We start from the raw sequence: 24,382 nt of genomic DNA, 5'->3' as shown, positions 1-24,382 counted from the left end.
TGTACATACCTAAAAAATATATTTTTTCCAAATATGTGTGAAATATAATATTTTTTGTTAGATTAATTATTTTTTATTGCATGAACATCTCCGTCAATTTTCCATTTCAATTATCCAAACTAGGAGTATTTAAAATTGGTATTTATCCACAACACCAACAGTGGGGACACAGTCAGCAGGTCAAACAAGTCATCAAGAAAACATTTGAAACTCCGACACAAACCAAAAGCAAACAAAGAAGTGAAAAAATCCAAGCAGGCAGCCACTTCTTCTCTTGTCAACATCGTCTTGTCCGCCGCTCCTTTACTTCTGTATAACCAGGAGAAACTTGATTGCATTTTATAATTTGGCACTCTGACCATTTTTAGTATGTTCTACAAAAATGATATACCCTTTTTATATGTATTTTTTTTAATTTTAAACTTCTTCTTTTTACCATTATGATATGTTTTTATAATTATAAAAGTATTAAGATATGTCAAAGGAGTCGATTGGTTGGAAACAAGTTATGGGATAATTGACCATAATAGCTTATCCCGGATTAGTTATCACAACATTTTATCCCATTAAAAGTAGGATAAATTTTAAACCTTTCATAAATATAATCCGAAATTATTTATCCTTGGTCTTATCGTACTTAGTTATCAAACGAGCCCTAAGAGTACTTGCTATGTGCCAAACGTCTTATTCTCTCTGTCTTATTTTATGTGTCTTAATTTGACAGAACATGATTTCCTTTTGAAAAAAGAGTTATTTTTGAATAATTGATTTTAAACTAAAGATATATGTATTCTAAAATATCTTTTGAATTTTATAGTCTTAAACTTGTCGGTGAGATATTTAAATTAAAAATTATTAAATATAAAAAATCATATATTTTTTTAAAGCATATTAAACAATATATAAGATATATAAAAAAAAAATCAAAATTCGTGCTAAATCATATAAGTATCAAAAAAGTTAGTCCTAGTACTAATTAAATTTTAGTTGAAGCAGAAAGGGAAGAAAAGCTCGCATATAGTGGAATTGCTACAGTTATTAGTAGTTCAGCACTATGAAAGTAACGAACAGTTGGTTGGTTAACTCCCCACACCAAAGTCGTATATTATTCGTTAAATCCTCACATATATATTTCATCATTAATTTATTCAAATCCAACTGTTCAAACTTACCATCACTCGATTAAATAGAAACTTTATAGTGTTAAATTAAGATCACAACTATACAACTCTCACCATTTATTGTACCTTTCCCTCTCCTTTTTTTCTCCGTCACACGTTGCTCTCGTTAATCTCGCAGTTAATTAAATTAATTACTATACCAAAATGTCGGTCACTGTTAGTTCGCCGGCCGTCCGATCCTTCCATGTTTCACGATCACCATCTCATAAAAGGGTCTCTAAGCCACGTGTCATTATGTCTGCCGTCCGATCTAGTGATAGTTTAGGAGTTGCACCAATTTTGACTAAGTTGAAGAAAGACTGTGCTACTCCACTTCCTGTTTTGCGCCACGTGGCGGATGCCATGGCCGTTGATATGCGGGCCGGGCTTGCCGTTGATGGTGGCAGTGATCTGAAGATGATCCTTAGTTATGTTGACACTTTACCAACAGGGTATGCTACTAAATTTATCTTGTTTGTTGACTTTTTTGTTTCAGTTACATACTGAAGGTGCTATTTTTGTTGCCATTACAACTTTTTGAAGAATTAACTTAAATAGCCGCCTATCCAACTGCTTAAACTAAAACTAACCAGCGAATGTATAATATAAGTCTCATGTATAACATGTCTATAACTGCGTATAATCAATGTACAACCAATGCATACCGGTAGAAACAACAAACAATAAATCCGGTCAGTTATTTGTGTCCTTTATTTTTACCTATTTTCAGCTATAGTTACTTTTGAGTATTGTGTGTACTTCAGAAGTTTAATTTAACGGGCAAAATCATAAGGAATGGCAGTGTTTAAAGACTTAAATCTTTTTCGCAATGAAATGTGTAGCCATCTCATTTTAAAAGAATAAAGATGAATGATTGTATTATGTCTAAACATGCCCTCACATGTGGGCCTGATTTTTGTTCATGAAACGAAATATTTTTTACTGTTTTAGGCGGAGATGTGATTTGAACCAAGGACATTTTGTCTGTTTTGCTGCCATATTGATATGTGTGACTCTCATTTAAAAGTTTGAGCTGATAGAAGGAGCATGTTTTTAGTTAGTTAATTAATTAATATATTTGTGTGTATCAACATTTGCAATTTGTAGTTTCTATTCCTTTGCTTGTTTGATTGTTGAGCTTGTTCTTATGCTACAACTTTTTATGATTTGTTAAGGAATGAGAAAGGTTTGTTTTATGCATTGGACCTTGGTGGTACAAATTTCCGAGTGTTAAGGGTGCAGTTAGGTGGTAAAGAAGAGCGCGTAATCGCAACTGAGTTTGAGCAAGTCTCTATACCTCAAGAATTGATGTTTGCCACATCCGAGGTTGTTTTACTGTTTCTTGTCATAATGCGACTTGACCAATTCTATCTTTTTTGTACTTAAATTCATCTTCACATTGGTTTATTCTAGGAGTTGTTCGATTTCATAGCTTCTGCGCTAGGAAAATTTGCACAAAAGGAAGGTGGTAATTTTGAGTTGCCACAAGGACGGACAAGGGAAATAGGATTTACATTCTCTTTTCCAGTGAAACAGACTTCAATAAAATCCGGCATCCTAATCAAGTGGACAAAGGGTTTTGCCGTCTCTGGAACTGTTAGTATTTCTTGACTCTCTCATTTGTGTTAATTTAGCCTATGGCAGGTTGGGGGTGAGTAAAATATTTATTGGAAACAGTTGCTACCAACTGAGAAGTGCTAAGATGACTCAAGTTCAAGCATCCTCATACAATGGTCTATCAATGCTGCCCAATTTCAGTTTCAGTAAAGATGGTCAATTTCATTCGCAATACTACAACTTTCAACAAACATTTTTGCATTTTTTTAATCAACCACTGGAATCATCTATTTGATAAACCTGTAATCCAAAAATACTGGATTCCAAACTAGAATAGATGAGTTCCTTGGTATTGATTTTTAACTCAGTCTCTCTTATCATTTTTCATTTCACCTGCGGATTACTTTTTGATTCCGGCATAACATGGAACAGGCAGGAAAAGATGTTGTTGCTTGTTTAAATGAAGCCATGGAAAGGCAGGGAATGGATATGCAAGTGTCTGCCCTGGTAGGTTCTTTCTCAACTTCATGCATATTGAAGAAATGTTGGATAAAATAGCCTGGCGCTTCTTAGTTCCATCATTTCATGATTTCTGTCATTGTCAAGTTAGGTCAATGACACTGTGGGAACACTTGCCGGTGCAAGATACTGGGATGATGATGTCATGGTTGCTGTCATTCTTGGGACTGGAACCAATGCTTGCTATGTAGAACGCGCGGATGCTATACCTAAACTGGCAAAAAGGATGTCCAAATCTCCAATAACGGTAAGTAGAGTTCAACTCTCCTTTTTCAAGTTATTTCATGAGCAACCATTGAGTTCGAGATAATAGCCGATGTATGATTATCTTTTAGATTGTGAATACTGAATGGGGAGCATTCTCAAATGGCCTTCCTTTAACTGAGTTTGATAGAGAAATGGACGCCGAGAGCATTAACCCTGGTGAGCAGGCAAGTTTTATTGACTCTAAGACATGGAAGTTTCTTTTCTTCATATACTTGGAATCGAACTGTTTTTCTGATCTTTTCTACTGTAATATTTCTTGATGAAGATCTTTGAAAAGACAATCTCGGGTATGTACCTTGGAGAAATTGTAAGACGGGTGCTGGTCAAAATGGCCAAGGTTGGTGGCTTATTTGGTGGCAGCTATGTTCCGGAAAAGTTAATCACTCCATTTTTGTTGAGGTAATTACATAATTACTAGTAGTATTTACTAGCTCTGTATGTCATGGTTTTGCAACTATTCCTTTTGTTCCATGAATAAGTTGAAACCACCCTATATTTTGTGGCTATATCTACATTTCGAGAATCTGCAAACTTTGTGTTGATTTTGTTTGTCTTATATTTTATATTCTGAAGGAGTGCTAGTTTATCAGATATAGAAGCTTCGCTACTGTGGCTGTTGCCTGTTATTATGCTGCATGTCATGTATTAATTGGTCTCCTATGCTTCCTGCTTATGCTCACCCGGTCTGATCTGCATCATATAGGACACCTGATATATGTGCCATGCAGCAGGATACATCGAGAGATCTTGAAGCTGTTGAATCTGTCCTCTATGATATGGCTGGGGTATATTCTTTAGTTGTCGTATTTTAAATTATTTTGCAGTACTCTTTCCATTCACCTATCTTCTAGTTCCTTTTTTTTTTCTGATTTAATAATGGTTGTCCAATAATAAATTGTTGAAGAACCCTACATTTGAAGATCTATATTCATTCCAAAGACAACATTTAAAAGGCTTAGGATCTGTTATACAGAACCTTTTTAGAATTATGTTTATAGATTTAAACGCTTAATAACAACAACTACTACTATTACTATTACGCCTCAATCCAGAGGCGGATGGAGCACTATAACTTGAACTCCAAACTTTCGATGCGGTGCATAAATTTATGTGTAAGAATTTATTAAAATTACAATAAATAGTAGATATGAACCCATAACTTTAGAAATATAATGGTTTAGTGCTAAAAATTTAAGATGTTGAACCCCTAGAATTTAAATCCTAGATCCGCCTCTGCCTCAATCCCAAGCAAGTTGGAGTCGGCATACAATTTCTCATCGTCCATGTTTTGTTAAGCCCGTCTCAGTCCAATATTCTTAAAAAGATTAGTTTGTCTACCACTAGAAGTTCTTCAGAAAAGAATTTCCTTTCTTAGTTTGTCTAGCACTAGAAGTTCTTCAGAAAATAATTTCCTTTCGTTAGTGTGTGTAAGAAACTGACTGTCCACGTTATACACAGTATGAAAATGTAGCACCTGAAAGCTGTCTACGAGCCTTTTGATTTTCACAATTTGCTTTTAATAATCGGTTTTCAGATGAAATCCGATCTAAGTGCAAGGAAAACAGTCGTGGACATCTGCGACACTATTGCAAAACGAGGGGGTCGTTTGGCTGGTGCAGGAATTGTTGGGATTCTACAAAAAATGGAGGAAGATTCTAAAGGCGTCATCTTTGGTAAGAGAACAGTTGTAGCGATGGATGGAGGCTTATACGAGCACTATCCTCAGTACAGGGGATACCTCCAAGAAGCTGTCACAGAGCTTCTCGGATCGGAAATTTCAAAAAATGTAGTGATAGAACATTCAAAAGATGGATCAGGAATTGGAGCTGCATTATTAGCTGCTGCAAACTCAAAATATGAACATGATTTTTAGGAATTGCTAAATTTCATGTCTTTTTACATGGCTGGTAAAGAGCATTTGCAATTTAGAATTTTTTAAAGAAGTATTGATTATTGGATTTCTCATTCTTTAAGTAGAGGCTCTTGTTTGTGATGCCATTTTTAAACTGCCATTATGCAGCAGTGAAGTACGAAAGAAGTGGGGATTCAAATACCAGACCTCAACTTGTATGGGACTGAGGCGTAGATGTTGTTGTATTATGCAGAGTGTTGTTGTATTATGCAGTGCGAAGTATTATATGTGATAAAAGCAGATGTATTAGTAAATATAGAACATCTTGTTTGCTTATAACTTTGATGAATAAGCACATTTTTGTGGCATTTGAGATATTTTTTGAGTTTGTTTCTTGGATTGGTTGCACAACCACATTTTGGTAGAAATTGTGTTCTTATTCTTTATACAACAAAAACTTGATTAATTACAAGATTTTGGAAGTTAAAATTTTCATGACATCAACAGATCTAATGTCTAGAATGATTCCTAAGTTTTTTCCCAAAGAAACAGAAAAAGAAAGAAGAATAAATAATGAAATTTCAATTGCACAATTAAATGACAAAAATGGTCCCTTATGTTTGAGGATATATTTAAAATCGTCTCTTAGGTACGCACTGCTTTAAGTTTGTCAAGAGTAAATCCTTTGCTTTGTCCATTATTCACTGAACTTTGTCTGTTAGGTTTACAAGAACTATGAGAAAAGAAAATTAGCGGAAATTTACATTTAAAGATACATCTTTTGCAATTTTTTAAATTTATTTCTAGAAAAAAATGTAATTTTTTGAGGTATGAATTTTTCTTATTCTTTTTATACCTTTTTAGTGTCTAGTGTATTTTTTGTGCAGCATATTTTAGAACTTTGTTGGTGTTTATGTTTAAATCTTTTTTTCCTACTATTCCCATCAAATCTAACGGACATAAATTGTTAATTGTTTGACAGAGACTAATACTATCAACTTCTGACAAACCTAAAAGACCAAAACTGTTAGGTTTACAAGAACTATGAAAAAAGGAAATTAGCCGAAACTCACATTTAGAGATAAATCTTTTGCAGTTTTTTAAATTTATTTCTAGAAAAAAAAAAAGTATTTATTTGAGGTATGACTTTTCCTATCTTTTTATACCTCTTTAGTGTCTAGTGTATTTTTTTGTGCCGCATATTTTAGGACTTTGTTGGTGTTTATGTTTAAATCTTTTTTTCCTACTATTCTCGTCAAATCTAACGGACATAAATTTTTAATTGTTTGACAGAGACTAATACTATCAACTTCTCCCAAACCGAAATGACCAAAATTGTGAAAAAGAATATTTTAGGAACTATTTTGTACCTACCCCAAACATAAAGGACCATTTTTTCATTTTCTCAAAACAAGGTGAAAATTCTGGTCTGGCACCTCGGTTATGACTTATGAGTTATGACCCTGGATTTAAAGAATCAAAGCTTCTGCAACTTTTTCAAGTGTTTCATCAGCTCCCTTAACTCTCTTTTGCCTACACATCCTTTGAGAAAATGGTAATTTTTTGTTTTATTCCCTTTGAACTCAGTGAAAAATGACAATTTTTTGGTTTTCTGTTTCCATTCAGTTTCAAGAATTTGGTGTTTTCAGTTTTATTTTCGTTTCTCTTGTAGCATACTAATTCTTGATCTTTTTGTTTTAAATCGGGTCATTTCGAAAATGGATAGATCCGTTTCATATTGCTTCAAAACAGGCAAGGTAAGACTCGTTTGGCTAAGTATTACATACCTCTCGAGGAATCCGAGAAACACAAAGTTGAATACGAGGTATTATAAGTTCTATTTTGCTAATTTGGTAAAGTAAATTTGCTAATTTTAGATTATGGGTTTTGATTATATTATCAATTTGGCCTTTGTAGGTTCATCGGTTGGTGGTGAATAGAGATCCCAAATTCACCAACTTTGTTGAGGTAATAAATTTTGAATTTTAGATATTTCTTAGGCCTCAGTTGGATAAAGCTACCATTTTTTCTGTTTTAAACCCTGAGTTTAACTTGATCAGCTTGAAATAAAAAAGGCTAAAGGTTATTGTATGTTTTTATTTTGTTTTCGTTTCGATCTATTAAACACCATAATAAGTAATTTTGATGCAGTTGTGCTAAGCCAAAGGGGAAACGTTTTTTCTAGTCTTTAATTCTCTAAATGTATTAATGTTAAACTAGCTTATGGTAGGAGTAAAAATGTCCTCTTGGTGGAACATTATTTTGCTTTCCCGTCCTTGAGTCCGTACGTTATCATACTGAGTACTGACACTTCACAGTTTTGGTGAAGTAATATTAAGAGGGTTTATCATATTTATCTTTGTATTATTGTTTCATTTACCATTGCTTCTTATATACAACATCGAAGGAAGAACTTAGTAAAATGTTCAAAGGATACTGGGGTGGGGGGTTGTGGGTACAAGAACATTGTATTGTATGAAATTCTTTTTGAGGCAAATTTCTCTATACCTACATGTTGTTTCCTAGTTCAATCTCTTGGCTTTAGAAACTTTGAGGCTGGCAGTGAGTGGGAGAGTGGAGGGGAGAGAGGGAAGGATCAAGAAAGAAGAGCCTTTCCGCTTTTGCTTGTAAGAGGATTTTTTGAGAACCGTTTTTGGTAACAAACTGTGAAATATTATCATTACTAACAAAATAATTACAAACTAAGGAGCATCTAGAGGTTCCCTACCACCTTCTAAGAAGGGTGTGCAGATCCTATTAGACCTCAGGAAAAAAGAGCAGTTACCAGTAACTAAATATAAAGTTGTTGTATCCAATATTGACATCCCCTTGCTCTTTTAGAGCCTCTAATTACTTCTATCCTCTCCTTAATCTCTTTCTGTATCTGTGTGATGACAAAACTTGTATCTACATTTAACTGTTTGAATACATTCCTGTTTCTAGCCTGCCAAGTGTGGTAGATCAGGCACCCCACATTTCTGCAACTGTCTCCTGCCAAGGGTGTATTGAGAATCGTTTTACTGAGTACTTTTTATGCAATAAATTTGGCTTCAACATCGGTGTTATATTCCTAGATCTGATTTCTTACAGAATTAGAATGCATTGCCTTTTTGAACTTTGTTGAGTAATCATCAGAGAATTCATGAAAGCGTAACCAGCTTTTTGAAAAACCCTCAGTGACAAAAATTCCAATGCAAGAAATAGGAAAGCAGATTTTTTTTTCCTTAAATAAGTGATTAATGATTGGAACTGTAAGGGGGAGGTAACACAAAGGAAGGGAGAGAAAACAAGTTTGAAGTTTGAACTTGTGTGTATATTATATTGTGTAAAATAAGATTAAAAAAGCAACTGAATGTGTGAATAATGAAGGGAAATCATTACTTTTTGTGCTGAAACCTCAATAGAATTGATGAAGGAAGTGAATCCACAGAAATTTTTTTGAATGATGGAGCTGCTCAACTTACTTTAATGATAGGTTGCATGAGATTCACGTGTCTGGCTGATCACTATGTCGTAACCCAGCATATCCATTATTTGGAAAACTTATCAAAGAAAAAGTTAAAAGAGATAGGAAAATGTTTTCCAAGCTTTAATTTTCTGTCTACCTTCTCAAAAAAAGATTTAATTTTCTGTCTCTACTTTTCAGTTTTTGTGAAGATTTGTTCTTTGATAAGTCATCATAACTAGCACATGCTTGTGATATTTTCTCTTTGCAGTTCCGAACCCACAAGGTAATATACAGAAGATACGCAGGATTATTTTTCTCACTTTGTGTTGATATCACGGATAACGAGTTGGCTTATTTGGAGTCCATCCACTTGTTTGTGGAGATTTTGGATCACTTTTTCAGCAATGTCTGTGAGCTGGATTTGGTTTTCAATTTCCATAAGGTTAGACATTTCTCATCAATGTTGCTACTTACAGTAGCAGCAAAGTTTATAATGTCTTTCTTTTCCCATCACCCCTGTTGTGGCACACTGGTCTTTTCATTGGTTGTAAATCAATCAATATTCTCGTTGAATCTTCTAAGATGCTTGTTAAATGCTAGTGTATTTTCTTTTTAAATTTTTGTGCCGCCTCTAGAAGTTATAGCTTGTGGTATTTTACTATTAGAAGTTGAGCTTTCTTCTCTGAAAATCATAGATCTTTTGATTTTCACAAAAACTTGGCTTAAGGGGGTATTAGAATAAGTGACAATTTAGGTTCTCTGGGCGGGTGGTAGATCATTCTTTCAACAAAGAATCAAATGGCCAGGAAAAAGTCGTAAGCTTGTCATGCCTCATCATGTGCACAAACTGAAAATACCAGTTTGCTAGATGTGTAAGAAATATGCTTTTCATTAGTAGAGTTGATGGCCACTGTTCTAACTCACTGTGTCATGTATGATCAATTTCTTCCCTTTACAGGTATATCTGATATTAGATGAGTTTATTCTTGCTGGGGAGCTCCAGGAAACAAGTAAGAGGGTAAGAAAAGTTCCACTTTGATACATGTGCACGTACACACATGTATATTAGTTGTTGTTTGCGTCTCACGCGTGAGAAGACAAATGTTTTGGTTTCACATGCATATTCCTTCGCGCTCATTTCTCCCACCACGCCCAGAGACAAAAACAGAAGTTAATGTGTGTTTGATTCTGCCTCGGTTATATTATTCTGTATGAGTTTGCCTTTAACAACCCTTTTTCTTTTTGTGCCAGGCAATTATCGAGAGAATGGGAGAATTGGAAAAGCAGGAGTGAAGATTTCCGTGCTTGCTTGAGATAGACACCTCCCTTTGCCTTCATATTTTGCACTTCTCTTCTGGCTGGCTGTATTTACTGCATTGGAAATTCTGTATCCTGTTGATACCTTCATGTTGCTGTGCCTCATTTATTTATATACATGATTTGTTCGTTCATACATTTAAAGGTAGTTTGCTTTTGCAAAAGAACTTCTCAAGCAATTTCATTGTTCCCCATGTACCGATTTACTAAGAAACATTATATTGGTGAATCAGCCCTTTCCCGTTGCTGAATCATACCTCTGTGTACTAAAGTTATCCAAGTCAAAATGTAAACATCTTGATCTTTAAATGTCAAATTCAGAATCTAAATCGTTGATAGTAGGAAAAAGGGTTAAAAATACATCTACAATATAGATCTGGTATATTAGATGATGTTGCCTTTTGAGACCACCCATGCATTAACAAATCATCTGACATTTGTCTTGAGTCTTGACTTTAACTAAGCTCCAACTGAAGCAATAAGGAGTTTTCTTCTTGAACAAAGCTCCAACTGAAGTAATAAGGGGCATAGTTTTCTTTTTGAACAAAGCTCCAACTGAAGTAATAAGGTGCATAGTTTTCTTTTTGAACAAATCTCCAACTGAAGTAAGGAGGAGCATGGTCAAAAGTAATTTTTCTTTTTCAAGTATTTTGACACGTCAAATTCACTCAATTCGCGTTGGAGCTCAGTTCAATATGCAGGCCATTATGAAACGACTTGCAATGGTCAAACGTACCCTAAGCACAAAAAATGATAAAATTAGGATATTTTCATGTAATAGAAGGTAAATTTGGACTCTTTCTTCTTCTTACACAAATAAACTTCCATCCAGGCGGAAACCAACAAACAATTCCGAAGTTGTTCCTCTACAATTAATTGAAAGTGAAACATTATAAGTAAGCCTCTAAGGGTATGATGTTATACTAAGCCAAAGCATCTAGCAAGGGACCCGAAATTTACTATATCCTCCCTTCTTTTGTTCCTCCTCTTGATATATTCATTAACAGAATGGACACCTAATCATGCATAAGCAAAGAAAAGAATAAATTAATTATTATTTGCAGGAGGTCCTATCTGATCAACGACGATCATTGCAAAGAAGCTGCAAAGGAGGCACATTATTGGGGTATAGTCCGTTTCCCTCCAAGCCAGAAGGGAAACTGTAATATTGTCCTCTGATTCTTGAATTTGCACGTGACGTAGAAATGGACATAAGCTCCTGTTCGTTCAACAAGGCTGGAGCATACTTGGAAGAAAGTGCTTCCATGGAGGAAGAAGAAGCTTGAGAAGGTCCAAAAATAGGCATTTGTCCGTGTGCATTTTGCCAGTCTTGCATTTGTGAGGCAGAGAGTCCGAACTTGTACTGAGCAGTGAAATGAGCGTTTCGTAGTTCATTCTGCTGTGAAGGTTGTCTTGGTAAGACCATAGTAGCTTCAAGTGAAGGACGAGTTGCTGCACCTTCAAGATATGGAGGTAGCAGAACCTGCAACTAGCCATAAAAGAATCGCTTTAATCCTCTAAGAAATGTATTAATAAGTAGTCTTGCCATATAAATGAACTTATTCCTGATTCATTTTATAAAGGTACTGACCGGTAAAATACAATTCTTGACAAAATCTTAATGATACAAAAAGATAGCCAAAATATTCTATTTACTTGTGGCTTGTAAACAGGTTAATTAGAAGTCACCTGCTGAGCTGTTGCCGTTGCAGGATGGCAACGGAAAGATGCAGAAGAATAACCATTCTGGGGCGGCAAGAAATGCATGGCTGGATGTTTATTAGCACCATTATTGCCTTTCATCACATAACTTCCAGCTGACAATGACAGGAAATCTACATTCTGCCATAGAAAGGTGGGTTATTATCGTGTATCAATGAAGAGTATCACACATTACTGAATATACTAACCTGCTTTACTAAGGAATTGAACCCGGACGTTGTAGAAGCCTGTTGCTGATCTTGGAGGAGTCTTTTGTGCAAAAGGATTGCATTTCTAACTTCAGTTGGATTCTTATCAGCAGTAGAAACAATCCCATGCATATCATTCACCTTTCCAGTTAAGCTGTTCTGAATTATGTGAGTGCCTTGCTTCAATCCATCAGGAGATGAAGACTGAGATGGATGCGATGAGATTGTGTCGGCTCTCACTGCAGTCTGCAAGACTTCAGTCAACCGACTTATATAAACATGAGCAGCACACCTCTTAAATGACTTCCTCAATTCAATTGGGACTTGAGAATCCTGCAGAATCAAATCAAATGAGTGATCCTCATAATTGTTCAAAACAGCACAAAGTACAGACGAGTAACTGAACAACACCTTCATGGTTGGGAGACACGCTTCTGTGTTTTGAGCTTGAGGATCAGAACCAGTGCTTCCAAACCAAGCAGGAAAATTGGCAATCGGAAACCTGCCATTACTCAACGCATAAGAGACCAAACAATATTTGTAGGCAAGAAAAGAGTGCTATAAGAAATGGGAAATTACTGCTGTGAAGAACCAAGAATGTCGGAACAAGACGACCCTACTGCAGACAAGCCCGGCCACAACAATGAACCTGATAACCAAAATGGCATTTCTGTTAGTATAGATATTAACACACGCAATTTGGATGGCTATTACAAGTTTACAACTAGGGTGGCAAAATTAGCCCATAAAAAACATGACCCGCCCAACCTGCCCAACTTTGGGCTGGTCAATGAACCCGCCAATTTATTAGCTCAGCATTCAGTCCAATCCATTTCAGCCCATCAAAGTTTAGGCTGATATGCAACTCAAATTGACCCATGAGAAATCTTGTCAAAATATTTTCAAAAAAACCCGCCCATTTTGACCCCCACAAATGCAGCCCAACCCGCCCATTTGACACCCCTAACTTTACAACCATTCATCAGAAAATTGTTTCTGGCAACTTGCAGGCTATACCATTATTCCTCTTCTCCTTGTGCGTGTTTTGTTGGTTGGCTTGATATCCAGAAGCAACAACCTGAATTACATAACTGTAAGATCAGCATTCATGTCACGTGTTAACCGAAGATGTATATATGTCCAAATGAAACTTACTGGTCGCAGTGAAATTTTGGGATGCTCTGTTTTGATGGATGTTTCACACCGGGAAGCATCCCCAAATGATTTTGATTTGGCAGCTTCTCCAGCAGAAACAGCTAAATCTGGAAACTGCTCTTCCCTTACAACTACACCATTCATGAATTATACTTAGTTTGGAAAATGACCAACTATAGAAGATACTAACATAGAAACAAACAAAGAACTAACAAGCAGACCTCCACTTGCAATCACAGAAGTCTCTGGTTCTGGTAAGTCCAAAGATTTCACTTCCGGCAGTTGACAATTTATTTTGCTTTCACTCAAGGTTTCAGTGTCTGGGATCATACCAGCCAAAGCATACAAAGTTTCAGCCACTTCTTCTTCATCTTTGGTGATTGGGTCCTCAAGCTCCTTTATACACCGACTCGAGCCACAATGAGTCTGCATTTAAAACTCGTCATTATTCAATTGTTCGATGGAGGAACCATGGAGACAAAAAGAACTAGTAAAAGGAAAAAGCTGCAAAATTTACAAGTCTCTAACCAGATTAAGCTTGGACTTGTTGACATATTTCCTTAATGTTTCAGCTCCATCTGACATGTGATTCATCTTTTTGAAATTTGGCAAAGGCGGAGAGATGGACTGGCAAGTTCTCTTCTTGACAGCTACAAAGGGAAAGGAATTCACTTAACAGAAGAGAAAGAAATAGAGGAAGAGAAAAATTTATTCGAAAACTTATGATCAATTGGAATTCCAAAGTTTAACTCAACCACGAAACATTTCACCTTAAAAAAAAAAAAGAGTAAAATCAGAAACTTTTTAGTTATTCAGAAAGTTATAAAAAGGAAGAAGAAGAAACATACAGAATCTTCTCATGCTTTAAAAGAAAGAAAAAGCGGAAAGTAATTAACTTATAATTTACAAAAGAAAGCAACAAGTGACCCACACTGGGCTCCAATTAACACAAAACTAATCCAATATGATAACAAACATAAGCAAGTCAGATATTTCCAAATTCAATTCACCAAAATACAAACCTGAACGAAGTTTCCGAGGAACAGAAGCATGATCAACTCCATTACACTCATCAAAAAACTGCAAAATTTAAATGGGTTATGAATAAACAAACCAAACACCATATCCAATATTTTCCAATTATAGATATACACTAATTGAGCTAAAATTTCCAACCTTTTTGGGAAACTTAAACCTCTTCCCAACAGAAACATTGGGATTCATCTCATCAATGTTGTTCATACTAGATTACACTTCACCAGCAACACTCAAGTTCGCTTCCTTTTCTTCGATTTCTTCGCAGTTATGACATTTTCATTTCCTCCATTGCAATCTAAGCGTTCAAAGCAAAACCCAGTAATATTATTATAGAATTTGGAGAAAACAGAACTTACAAGAAAATGAAAAAACAAAATTTGCCCCCTATTCTTCAATTTCTTTGCAATTATGACATTTTCTCCATTACAATCAAAACCCAGTAATATCATCAGAGAATTTAGAGAAAACAAAACTTACAAGAAACTCAAAACAAAAAGAAGGATAAATAACTATAACAGATAACTAAAAATGTAGAAAAGGAGGAATACAAGATGACACGCGTTACTCAACCTTGCAAACACCAAAATTAATCCACACATATACGGATGAATAAGAATAAGAATATTTTGCAGAAACAGACAAGAAAAACATTAATGAGGTTTTGTTATTTAGTAACCGTTAAATTTAATACGAAGAAGACGAAACAACGAGTTAAAACCAAAAAAAAAAAAAATCATATTCATCAAATTCACTTTCACACTTATAGCATTACCAATTCCACCAAAACAAAAAATCTCCCGTCTTTTTTCTTGTCCATTTCTGGGAAAAAAAAAAGTATCTCCACCAACATTAAATTGAAAAAAAAAAAAGCTTTCCAGGCCCAAAATTTTTTACAACAACCACAAGTGGGTCTATCAAAGACTATTTCTATTGACCATCGGCTCAAAAGAAATGTAAATGACACAAGAAAGGGCCCAATATTTTTCTATTCTACAAACAATTTCCACAGAAGAAGAAAAAACCTCAAAATTTCAAAACTTGTGGTAGTGAATCTACATAACCTAAAACTGCAATTTTAATGGTTTTTGGGTTTTACAATACTGACATTAAAAGAGCTCTAAGAAGGGAAAAAAGAAGAAGGAAATTGTACTAAAAAGATTTACCAGAAGAAAAAAGTGAAAATGGTCCTTTTATGTACAAACGAATCAGCTTCTTTTTATCACGTAATAAAGCCACTCTCACTGTAACTCTGTCTCACTCGTACTACTCATCAACCCAAAAAAAAAAGAGAAAGACAACACACACGCAAAGTACTCACATCAAATAAAATAGAAAGAAAAAAAAAAAGCGTACTTAATAAACAATGAAGAAATTACAGTACCATCTGTATTCATTAAAAAAAAAAAAAAAAAAAGATTAAAATTTCGGATTTATTTGGATCAAATGTACATTTCTTCACACTTTCTCAGATCATGCATAAAAGAAAGAAATCACTCACTTCAAAGAAGAGAGAATCATGGAAAAATATAATCCAGCTTAAAATCTGCTGAACTACTCATTAACTGAAAAGGATAAATTTTGATTACCAAAATAGTAACTGACTTAAGAGAGCTGAGAATATTTCTGCTTAACAAAAAACCGAAGCTTTCGGCTTTTTAATTACCCGATACTCTCAAGATTTCACTAAAATGATCACTCACATACGCACACTGTTTCTCTTTCTTTTGCGTTTTAAAAGGAATATATTAATAATTATTACGTCGTTGCATTATCTACGGACCATAGCAACGGGATTTTTGCCACCGTTGGATCAAAAGGAAAGGGGTTCCACGTGTCATCTACGTGGCAAAAATATTTCTTACAGAAGTTGCCAGCGTGTATTTGTTGCCGGAGGAAAATATATTATCGGCAACTAATTGAGTTAATACTACAGCGAATTAATGATTAATATCACTTTTGATCCTTAAATTATTAATAAATTATGATTCTGGTCCTCGTGATATTTACTGAATTACAACAACATACTTTCCGATATAGTCACTAAGTGATACCTCAAGAGGATACTGATTAATATTGAGAACTTATTCCTACCTTATGATATTTAATGAAGCACGTTCAATTTTAATCAAAATATGTGTTTTTATCCTTTTGTATAAAAATTACTCCTCCGTTTTAATTTGTGTGAACCTTTTAGGAGTATAATGGTCAAACTTTATAACGTTAACTGTTAATTTTGAAATAGATTTTTTAAGTTTGTAAAAATAAAATTTATATATTTAGAAATTACATAAAAAGTATTATAAGTCTTGATAATTTATAATTCAAATAATTTAGAAATAATGTAAGAAAAATATGGTTAAAGTACCACCTCGTAGACTCCCCAAATAGTAATAGGTTCACATAAATTGAAATAGTGGGAAATATAAATTTGAACTATATTTAGACATCAAATTTGGTGTAACAAAACAAATTTAACATAACACATAGATAATTAAATGATGAACGATTAATAATTATAAAAAAATTATGGATATTCACAAGTAAAGGAATCAAAAGTACACACTTTTGTTAATTAAGGGTTAAATATGCTTGATTAGATATGATAAGGATCAAACTTAAAATTTATCAATACTTAAAGGACCAAAAACGCTATTAACACTAATGATTTTAAATGCTTTAGGTTGGGCCCCACGTATGGTAATGATTTGATTCTCTGGCGCTGGTTGAAAGGGAAGGCCTTCATGAGTGATGCGTGAAGTTGAGAGCAATTCAGTTGAAAGAGAACGGCAAATGACTGATTTAACCTTTCCTTCCGAGCGTTAATGACGGGAATACCCTTTCAGTTGCAACAAGTGGAAAGCATAGGAGCACGTGAATTTCACCTTCCAGTACTTTTCATTTAAATTTATTATTTTGGATCCACCAATTAAAAACTTATTCAATAACATTGATTATAAGGAATATTTGGTTAAGTTATCTTTATCTCCTTTGTAAATGAGTAATTAATGACTATATGCTTTTGAAGTGTAGTGGACAAACTATTAAATGAAAATATAACTCTTGCCGAGGCCCCCATCCTTAACTTTCTTGTCAATTATCGCATTTAGGTCCAGAATTTTAATGCAGTTTTAAAACTTAAAATAGGTAAGATGATGTGATTGTTTTGTATAATTGCATCACGAACTCAACAGCTTTAGGTGGGCAGTATTAGTGAGCTGGCGACGCGAAATAAACTAAAAATAGAATTATAGTGCCAAAATATGCATCGGTCTACATACTAGGTGTTGGTTGATAAAACAATATTAGAGAATCAAATACCATACTAATTAATATCTCTCGTTTTTATAAAATGACAAATAATATTTTAGATCAATATGTCTTTTTTCACTAAAATGATGAATAAGAAAATATGGTGGTTAACAACGAGAGTTTTGCATTCTGCATTTTGCACTCCTAACATTTGCAATTTTTTTAATTTGCATCATAGCATTTTACATCTTAAAATCATTAAAACAAAAAGGAAAATGTACATGATAGGAGTGCAAAATGCAAATAATTCTTCCCTTTTCTTCATTCTTTTCCTACCTTCTTTCTTCTCCTTTATCTTCCTTTCCTCCATCTTTGCATCAATCGTTTGCGTTAGGGGTGGCCATAAAATCGAAAAAACCGACCGAATAGAAAACTTCAATTTTCGATTTTGGTTTTAGTTTTGATTTTTCGGTTTGTACGAGATTCTTTTAAAATTTATAAATTCAATGATCGATTCGGTAGCCGGTCTTGAAGTGTCTATTTTGATTAATATTTTTAAAATGAGCGTTTGGAGTTGGTTTGAATATACATATAGGCCCAAAACACAATTGATAAATCTGCAGCTAAAGCCCAAACACCGAGCCCTTTGCCTCTTTACTCTTTTGGTTTCAATTTATCGGCTTGTTAGGTCGGTTTTAGATTTTTAAAATCCTAAATTCGATGGTCGGTTTGGTAGTTGTTTCGGTTAATATTTTTTAAAATGAGTTTTGGATAACTACTCAGGACATAGGTTCATTTGCACTTTTGTCTCTATTTTGTATACGTCTTTAATTTTTGTCCCTCCGTGCAAACATCTTTGTCGCGGAACATAAATTTATATTTTCGCATCATTATATCTCTTTTGTTAGGATTAGTTTGAGTTGGTTTTGGTTTGGACCCATCGACATTCAAAATTTAAAAAAAATTATACCTTTACAAATAAATATTTTTATGTATAAGACATAAGTTCGATTTTGAAGGGAGACCAAACCAATATCTTCAAACCAAACCATTAGTCGGGTTTTTTCTCGGTTTACTTTCGGTTTATCGGTTCGGTTTGTTTGTACACCCCTACTCGGGACTTTCATTTGCACTTTTGTCTCTATTTTATATCGTCTTTAATTTTTGTCCCTGATTATATTTTCGGTTTCGAAAGACATAAGTTCGATTTTGAAGGGGGATCTTGGTTGTAATCCTTTTTCCTTTTTTTCTATTTCACCTTCCCCTACCTACTATGTAGTTTTAAAGAAAAGTTTGATTTTGAAGGCCAAAAATTAAAGACCAACTTATTTGAAGGCCAAAATTAAAGACCAGCCCATTTAGAGGATAACCGTGCAATTTCTTCCTGGACATACGTATAGGCCCAATACATAAATGATAAAATCTGCATCCTTCAGCCCAAAAACTTTACTCTTTAGTGAATGTATATACGTAATTGTTTAGGCTTTTACGATCCAAATTAAATCCCATTCACTGAAAGTAGCAGCCGGTTGCCCCCACCGGTGCTCGTCCGTCTTCCACGTGTCAGGTAAGTTTCATTATTGTGTCTTATTTTTATTTTTTCCAAAAAGAAACAATTGAAGATTAAGAAAAATCTGTTGAAATTTTCAACTTGAAAAAAGCTCAACTATACACACCATAATTGAATCGAGACTAGTTCGAAGTGTGTTTTCTGGTCGTTGAAGGTGATTAAGATAATTATTCTCATTTCTCTGTATTTGAACTCAATGTTGTTAGGTTAAATAAATAGTTATCAATCACTGATTTTTGAATGAACCATTGCACAAAAATTACATGTTGATTGATACTTGTTCTTTCATACCTGTATAGTTTTCCAAATTTTTACTTGTCCATGTTCGACTTGGCACATCTCTTAAGAAACAATTACTAAAATTACAATTTTACTGGGATTTGCCTTCTATGTCGAGCTCGTTGCACGGGGCTTGCCTAGTGCAGGTTATCTCTCTTGTGTGGTTTGCGGGCTATTGCACAGGATCGGGTTTGCCCTGTACGCACCCGAAGGGTAGCGGCTACGGGTTCCCTTGTCATGAAAAAATTACAATTTTACTATATCATCCTTAATTATTATAAATTATCTAAATAATTGAAATTAATCAAACATACTTTAGAAGTTGGGCATCCGCTAAGAATTCCTTGAAGTTTCCAACTCAGTAATTACTAATAAGGGTAAAATAGGTATGAAACGGTAAATTATCTCTTGGTTTTCCAAGCTGGACAAGTAAAAGTGGACATCTATTTTTAGCATACTGGACAAGTAAAAATGGACGGAGAGAGTATATAGCTGTACTTTGAGATAGAAGGAAGGTGTTTGAGGCTTTGAGCTATGAAAAATTCATTCAGCTTGTATGTCTTTGATTGCTTCACCTAGAACTAAAGCCTAAGCTAGCCTAACATATTTCTCTTTTTCTTAGTCCCTGAACCCAGCTTGAGTATCTTCTCGTTACATGAAAATAATGATAATTACACATATGACATGAGTTATGTGATCCTTTGGACTACTATTTGTATTTTGTACATAACAATGCTATTGTAGGGCATATAATTTAGTTAGATTCGTTTGTGGTGCATCACATCATTTTGTTGGTCCAATCTCTTCATTTAACGGTTTGATGCGCTTTCCATGAGAAATCTTGAGAAACAGAAACATGAATCGCTTAAAATCATGGTGAGAATATGGATGCACCAAAAGACAAGTACCATGACAAAACTGAGCAGTTACTTAACACTTAAACACAAACTACTCTAATGATAATTATACATGTGTCATGGGTATCTGCTCTGTTACTTGAATGATTTCTCTAGTTTAAGTAGACATTTATTTCTCCTTTCTTCAGATTATGTATCGTAAACTTGTTTTTTGTTATTTGATCCCTCTGACTTTTGAATTGTTGCTTTTACGTATTGCAGCCGGTAAAAGCCTGAAATTGTAGCTTAAGTTTGGACCAAACTTTTAGTTTAAGGTGCTCCCTTCGGCAATACACTACTGCAGAGTGAGTGCAGAGGTCTGATATTTCTCGTCCAAGTGTCGCCTCAAAGCCAAGAGAAATCACCGTTTTTGGTTTCAAAGAAACCTCGAAACTGCCCTTTAGAAGCACTTTGGCTCCGTCATAACGTAACTATTTTTGGGACAGAGAAGGAAAGAACTTTGTTTTTTGTGAAATCAGATGTCGACAGCGACATATCCACCGCCGCCGCCGTATTATAGGCTGTACAAGGACTATCTTCAAGACCCCAAGTCTGCTCCGGAACCTCCCCCTCCCATTGAAGGCACCTATGTCCTCTTTGGTGCTAACTACACTGTAAAGTCTCTCAGCTGTCCACACAACACCCCCCCCCCCCCCCCATCCAATTGCTTACTTGTGCTCAATGTGAGTTTATGAATGTGTAAGGTGTATTTGAGGCTATGCAAGGTTATGGGTAGCTCTTTTCCCCAAAAGATTTGGTTTTTACTTTTAAGATTGAGTCACATTCTCAATTTCTTCATTTGATATACTTTATATTGCTTTTGGGGTAAACGTATAGAATTTATTCAATGTGCGTATAAAAAAAAAGTAAAGGGGGAAATGTCTGATGCTAATATTAGGTTCAGTGAGATACTCAATTGGCAATGACTTGGATTTAATCTATTCTGAAATATGAATGAGGCTTCTATTAATGTTCTCACCTCACCTTTATCTTTTGCTTTCTTGAACTGGAATGAATGTTTATCAAGAATAGTTTTTCTGGTCACTCCTCCTGTGTGTGTGTGTCTTTTGTGAATTTTGTTTGTTAGTTGTATTGCTGATAAGTTGTTACTCAGTATTGTTTTTACCATTGCCATTTGTGCAGACTGATGATGTACTCCCAAGTTTGGAAGATCAGGGTGTGCGTCAATTATACCCAAAAGGGCCTAATATTGGTAACGTACACAGCTATTTCCAAAAAGCTGTATATTGTTCCTATGTTGATACTACTTGTATGTGCTATGCATATTCTTTTTTAATACGGTTATGTTTAAAAGAATCTAAGAATGTGGACACACGCATTTCACCTTAAGAGTTATATATTGTCCTGCATTTTAGATATGAGTCTGCATGGAACATGGCACTCGTGTTTATTTCCTATCTCGTAAGTTCCAAATAATTATTCTCTACAAGATTAACATATATTCCTACTGTTTATACATGGTTAAAATTATTTTTGATGTATATAGTAGACGTTGAATCCCCTTTGGCTTCTTCGTGTGTTTACTTTTTCATATTTTGAACCCCCTTAGTGAAAATCCTGGCTCCGCCACTGTCTGTTCTCTTCCCCTAGCCAGTGACTGGAGCAAAGAATAGGGAAATCTAATGAGAACTTCGTGTCTTCTAAGAAACTGTGGCTTGGATCTAGGATGTCATGTTGCATATTGCAATAGTTACAATGTTGGGGTCCTCTGATTATCCAAAGTTTTAGACAAAAGATATGCAATCAAGTATCCTACGTATTGCAAAAGTTTGTTACAGAATCAGTTCCATAGTTGAAAGAATGTAGGATAATGCCCCGTTATTGGATGATGTTGCATATGGGATGTCGCCAGAGATAAGTGTAGATGCTATTGTTGCTTGTCATAAAAGTATTCTTTCTTATTCTGCTGATTCATGTTACAGATTTCAAGAAAGAACTAAGAGCACTTAACAGAGAATTGCAGCTACATATATTGGAGCTTGCTGATGTTCTTGTAGAGCGCCCTTCACAATATGCCAGGAGAGTGGAAGAGATATCTCTGATATTCAAGAACTTGCACCACCTACTCAATTCTTTGCGTCCTCACCAGGTGATCAATTGGTGAAATGAAGTTTCAAAATATTTCCTGGTATTAGCATAGTTAGTATATAGATGATTTCAATTATCGTTTACCTTAGTTTCTTTCTTTTACAGGCTCGAGCTACACTTATCCATATTCTAGAACTTCAGATACAACGACGTAAACAAGCAATAGAGGATATTAAGCGGTATGATGTGTTTTACATGCTCTTTTTATCATATATTTTAGCTTCTTCCTTCATTAGATTTAGATGAGAACTAGGAAGTTCATTAAATGAGAAGTATCTACCTTCTTCGTAGTTGTGCTGCAACAAACTGATTGTAAGTGAAAGAAACCAGTTTACCTTTAAGCCGCTTCAGTCACTTTCAGTGATGCAGATTGTATATGTAATTATTATATCAAACAACCTATCAAAAAGAATAAGAAATATGTATTTACTGTCGCTAATAATGTAACATAAATTCACATGTTGTTGGAGTTAAGGCAGACTGTTTAATTCTTTCTTTTTCATTTTTGTTTTAACTTTCCTTTATCCTGTTCTTTCTTTAGTCGTTTTATTCAACTAATACGAAGAGTAGGAACCATTTTTACTGGTTATGATTAACTGCAATGAAATTCTATCAAATGATTGTTCTTGACGAATGTTATATATGGTGTGTCCCACATTTATATGTGTGGCAAAACTAGAGGGAAAGGAACTTGAGAGCTGTTGAAGGCAAAGAGAAATCAGTCACACAACTGCGATGAGCTAGGCTGTAATTTTTTTAAGTATTAGACAATACCCTACTTGTATAGATGATTGGGTGGGAAAGGAACTCTTCATACATAGTTTTCTCCCTACCTCTTGTATACTAGGCATAATTTGGCAAATAGAAGACTTTTACTTTTCGCTAATTAGAAGCTAGAATAAATCTCATGCTCAACTGGATGTCTGACTCGGCCATTAGATGCTTGAAGCCCCTGACTTGTTTACTTCTATGATCAGCATATGGTTTCTTGCACTGCTAAAGTAGTTTTTGTGGAGACAAATGTGTTGCACCGTATGCTTTTGCCCCTCTAATCTGTGACTATCTCCTTTAAGTTTTGATATGAAAAATATCAAACTTACTTACCAGTTTAATTCGTTCAACTAATGCAGCATTACGTTGGAATTGCTCTCCGATTATGTATCTGTTGGCCTTTACATAAAGCAAAAAAAAAAAATGTCTCTTTTCTTTTATCCTCGATAATACGATTTAAGTTGTAATGTTGGTTTTCTATTTGCTTGTATAGGAGAAGGGAAGAAGCTCAGAAGCTTCTAAAGGAGGCACTTGGTACCCTGGAGGGACAGTAGCATGCTCTTTAAACTCTACACAGTCAGCTGGCGCAGTAGGCTTGACAATTAGAGTGTCCAAAATGCTTTGAGAGCACACATATTTCTTGTACATTGGAAAAAGGAGGAAATGTCATTAGGATAAAGTCACAATTTTAGTGATGATATCTATCTGTACAATATTCTGCTTGAGGAGATGGTGGTGGTAGCATATATTTCTAGTTTGAACACTTCGTTGCCCAATGGGGAAATTGACCTGTTGGCAGTAGAATTGTTTCAAAATTTGTGTCTGATTTTGACTCTCAAGAAGATTAATGGCCGCATCTGAGATAAGGATTTGGTGTATGACTTAGAAAATTGAAAGACATTACTATATATTTAGAGAGAGAACTCATCCATATAGCTTCTGTTTTAGATATAATGATAGAAACTTTCTATGTCCTATAAAGCATTGAATCTTACAATATAGAGTTGATCTCAAAAATCAACAAAAACAGAAGTTATCTTTCGTTAATTGAACATAAGTGGATTTAAACTTTAAAAAAGGGATAGATTTCGACAAGATCATGTTAGAATCGTGGAGCAGACGAAAGAAAACCAAAAGATTAGCAATGATCAAGAAATGTGTGTCTGCACCTTCTAACGTAGTTAAAAAATTATCATACATCAGAAGAAAAGTCATATAATTGGTGGATGTTTTATCTTAAATCTTTTTCTTTTGTCGATCAGTGAATGTTTTAAAATAACCTTCC

The 24,382-nt window shown here is 34.7% G+C and overlaps 4 protein-coding genes across 8 annotated transcripts; 3 read left to right on the top strand and 1 right to left on the bottom strand.

Annotated features, from left to right (window-relative positions):
* The first annotated feature begins 1,004 nt into the window (after positions 1-1,004).
* LOC132033129 (hexokinase-2, chloroplastic) lies at positions 1,005-5,732 on the top strand. Its single transcript, XM_059423012.1, has 9 exons — positions 1,005-1,612; positions 2,336-2,486; positions 2,574-2,756; positions 3,150-3,224; positions 3,328-3,483; positions 3,572-3,667; positions 3,769-3,902; positions 4,207-4,288; positions 5,038-5,732. The coding sequence occupies exons 1-9, from the start codon at positions 1,326-1,328 to the stop codon at positions 5,374-5,376; spliced, it is 1,503 nt and encodes a 500-aa protein (XP_059278995.1). The 5' UTR covers positions 1,005-1,325; the 3' UTR covers positions 5,377-5,732.
* A 1,016-nt stretch (positions 5,733-6,748) lies between these two features.
* On the top strand, positions 6,749-10,349 carry LOC132033128 (AP-2 complex subunit sigma). Its single transcript, XM_059423010.1, has 6 exons — positions 6,749-6,910; positions 7,082-7,180; positions 7,273-7,323; positions 9,072-9,245; positions 9,762-9,821; positions 10,055-10,349. Exons 1-6 carry the CDS (start codon positions 6,908-6,910, stop codon positions 10,094-10,096), a joined length of 429 nt encoding a protein of 142 aa, XP_059278993.1. The 5' UTR covers positions 6,749-6,907; the 3' UTR covers positions 10,097-10,349.
* Positions 10,350-10,898: 549 nt separating this feature from the next.
* On the bottom strand, positions 10,899-15,911 carry LOC132033127 (uncharacterized). 5 transcript variants are annotated; one of them, XM_059423004.1, is made up of 12 exons: positions 15,810-15,911; positions 14,362-14,518; positions 14,208-14,265; positions 13,714-13,835; positions 13,407-13,611; positions 13,186-13,316; positions 13,048-13,108; positions 12,610-12,679; positions 12,442-12,532; positions 12,031-12,363; positions 11,810-11,962; positions 10,899-11,609 (listed from the first exon to the last, which is right to left on the bottom strand). In XM_059423004.1, exons 2-12 carry the CDS (start codon positions 14,425-14,427, stop codon positions 11,199-11,201), a joined length of 1,701 nt encoding a protein of 566 aa, XP_059278987.1. In that variant the 5' UTR covers positions 14,428-14,518; positions 15,810-15,911; the 3' UTR covers positions 10,899-11,198. The 5 variants fall into 5 exon arrangements, with proteins under 5 accessions (XP_059278987.1, XP_059278991.1, XP_059278990.1 ...); XM_059423008.1 differs by having other exon boundaries at positions 10,899-11,603; XM_059423007.1 differs by lacking the exon at positions 15,810-15,911 and adding an exon at positions 15,387-15,519.
* Positions 15,912-18,935: 3,024 nt separating this feature from the next.
* On the top strand, positions 18,936-23,997 carry LOC132033126 (mediator of RNA polymerase II transcription subunit 7a-like). Its single transcript, XM_059423003.1, has 6 exons — positions 18,936-19,039; positions 20,440-20,831; positions 21,361-21,430; positions 22,161-22,327; positions 22,432-22,505; positions 23,591-23,997. Exons 2-6 carry the CDS (start codon positions 20,697-20,699, stop codon positions 23,649-23,651), a joined length of 507 nt encoding a protein of 168 aa, XP_059278986.1. The 5' UTR covers positions 18,936-19,039; positions 20,440-20,696; the 3' UTR covers positions 23,652-23,997.
* Positions 23,998-24,382: the final 385 nt, after the last annotated feature.

The sequence above is a fragment of the Lycium ferocissimum genome, chromosome 10 (genome assembly GCF_029784015.1).
Source record: "Lycium ferocissimum isolate CSIRO_LF1 chromosome 10, AGI_CSIRO_Lferr_CH_V1, whole genome shotgun sequence".
NCBI lineage: Eukaryota > Viridiplantae > Streptophyta > Magnoliopsida > Solanales > Solanaceae > Lycium > Lycium ferocissimum.
Note: the sequence above shows the minus strand (reverse complement) of the source record. Positions and strands in the feature narration are given on the sequence as shown.

Coding starts and splice junctions, on each gene's coding strand:
- LOC132033129 (XM_059423012.1), top strand. CDS start 1,326: ATGTCGGTCACTGTTAGTTCGCCGGCCGTCCGATCCTTCCATGTTTCA. Junction 2,757..3,149: donor GTTTTGCCGTCTCTGGAACT/GTTAGTATTTCT, acceptor AACATGGAACAG/GCAGGAAAAGATGTTGTTGC. Junction 3,484..3,571: donor TGTCCAAATCTCCAATAACG/GTAAGTAGAGTT, acceptor ATTATCTTTTAG/ATTGTGAATACTGAATGGGG.
- LOC132033128 (XM_059423010.1), top strand. Junction 7,181..7,272: donor AACACAAAGTTGAATACGAG/GTATTATAAGTT, acceptor TGGCCTTTGTAG/GTTCATCGGTTGGTGGTGAA. Junction 9,822..10,054: donor TCCAGGAAACAAGTAAGAGG/GTAAGAAAAGTT, acceptor TTTTTGTGCCAG/GCAATTATCGAGAGAATGGG.
- LOC132033127 (XM_059423004.1), bottom strand. CDS start 14,427: ATGAACAACATTGATGAGATGAATCCCAATGTTTCTGTTGGGAAGAGG. Junction 14,266..14,361: donor GGTTTAAGTTTCCCAAAAAG/GTTGGAAATTTT, acceptor TAAATTTTGCAG/TTTTTTGATGAGTGTAATGG. Junction 12,533..12,609: donor ATTCTTGGTTCTTCACAGCA/GTAATTTCCCAT, acceptor GAGTAATGGCAG/GTTTCCGATTGCCAATTTTC.
- LOC132033126 (XM_059423003.1), top strand. CDS start 20,697: ATGTCGACAGCGACATATCCACCGCCGCCGCCGTATTATAGGCTGTAC. Junction 21,431..22,160: donor CCCAAAAGGGCCTAATATTG/GTAACGTACACA, acceptor TTCATGTTACAG/ATTTCAAGAAAGAACTAAGA. Junction 22,328..22,431: donor ATTCTTTGCGTCCTCACCAG/GTGATCAATTGG, acceptor TTTCTTTTACAG/GCTCGAGCTACACTTATCCA.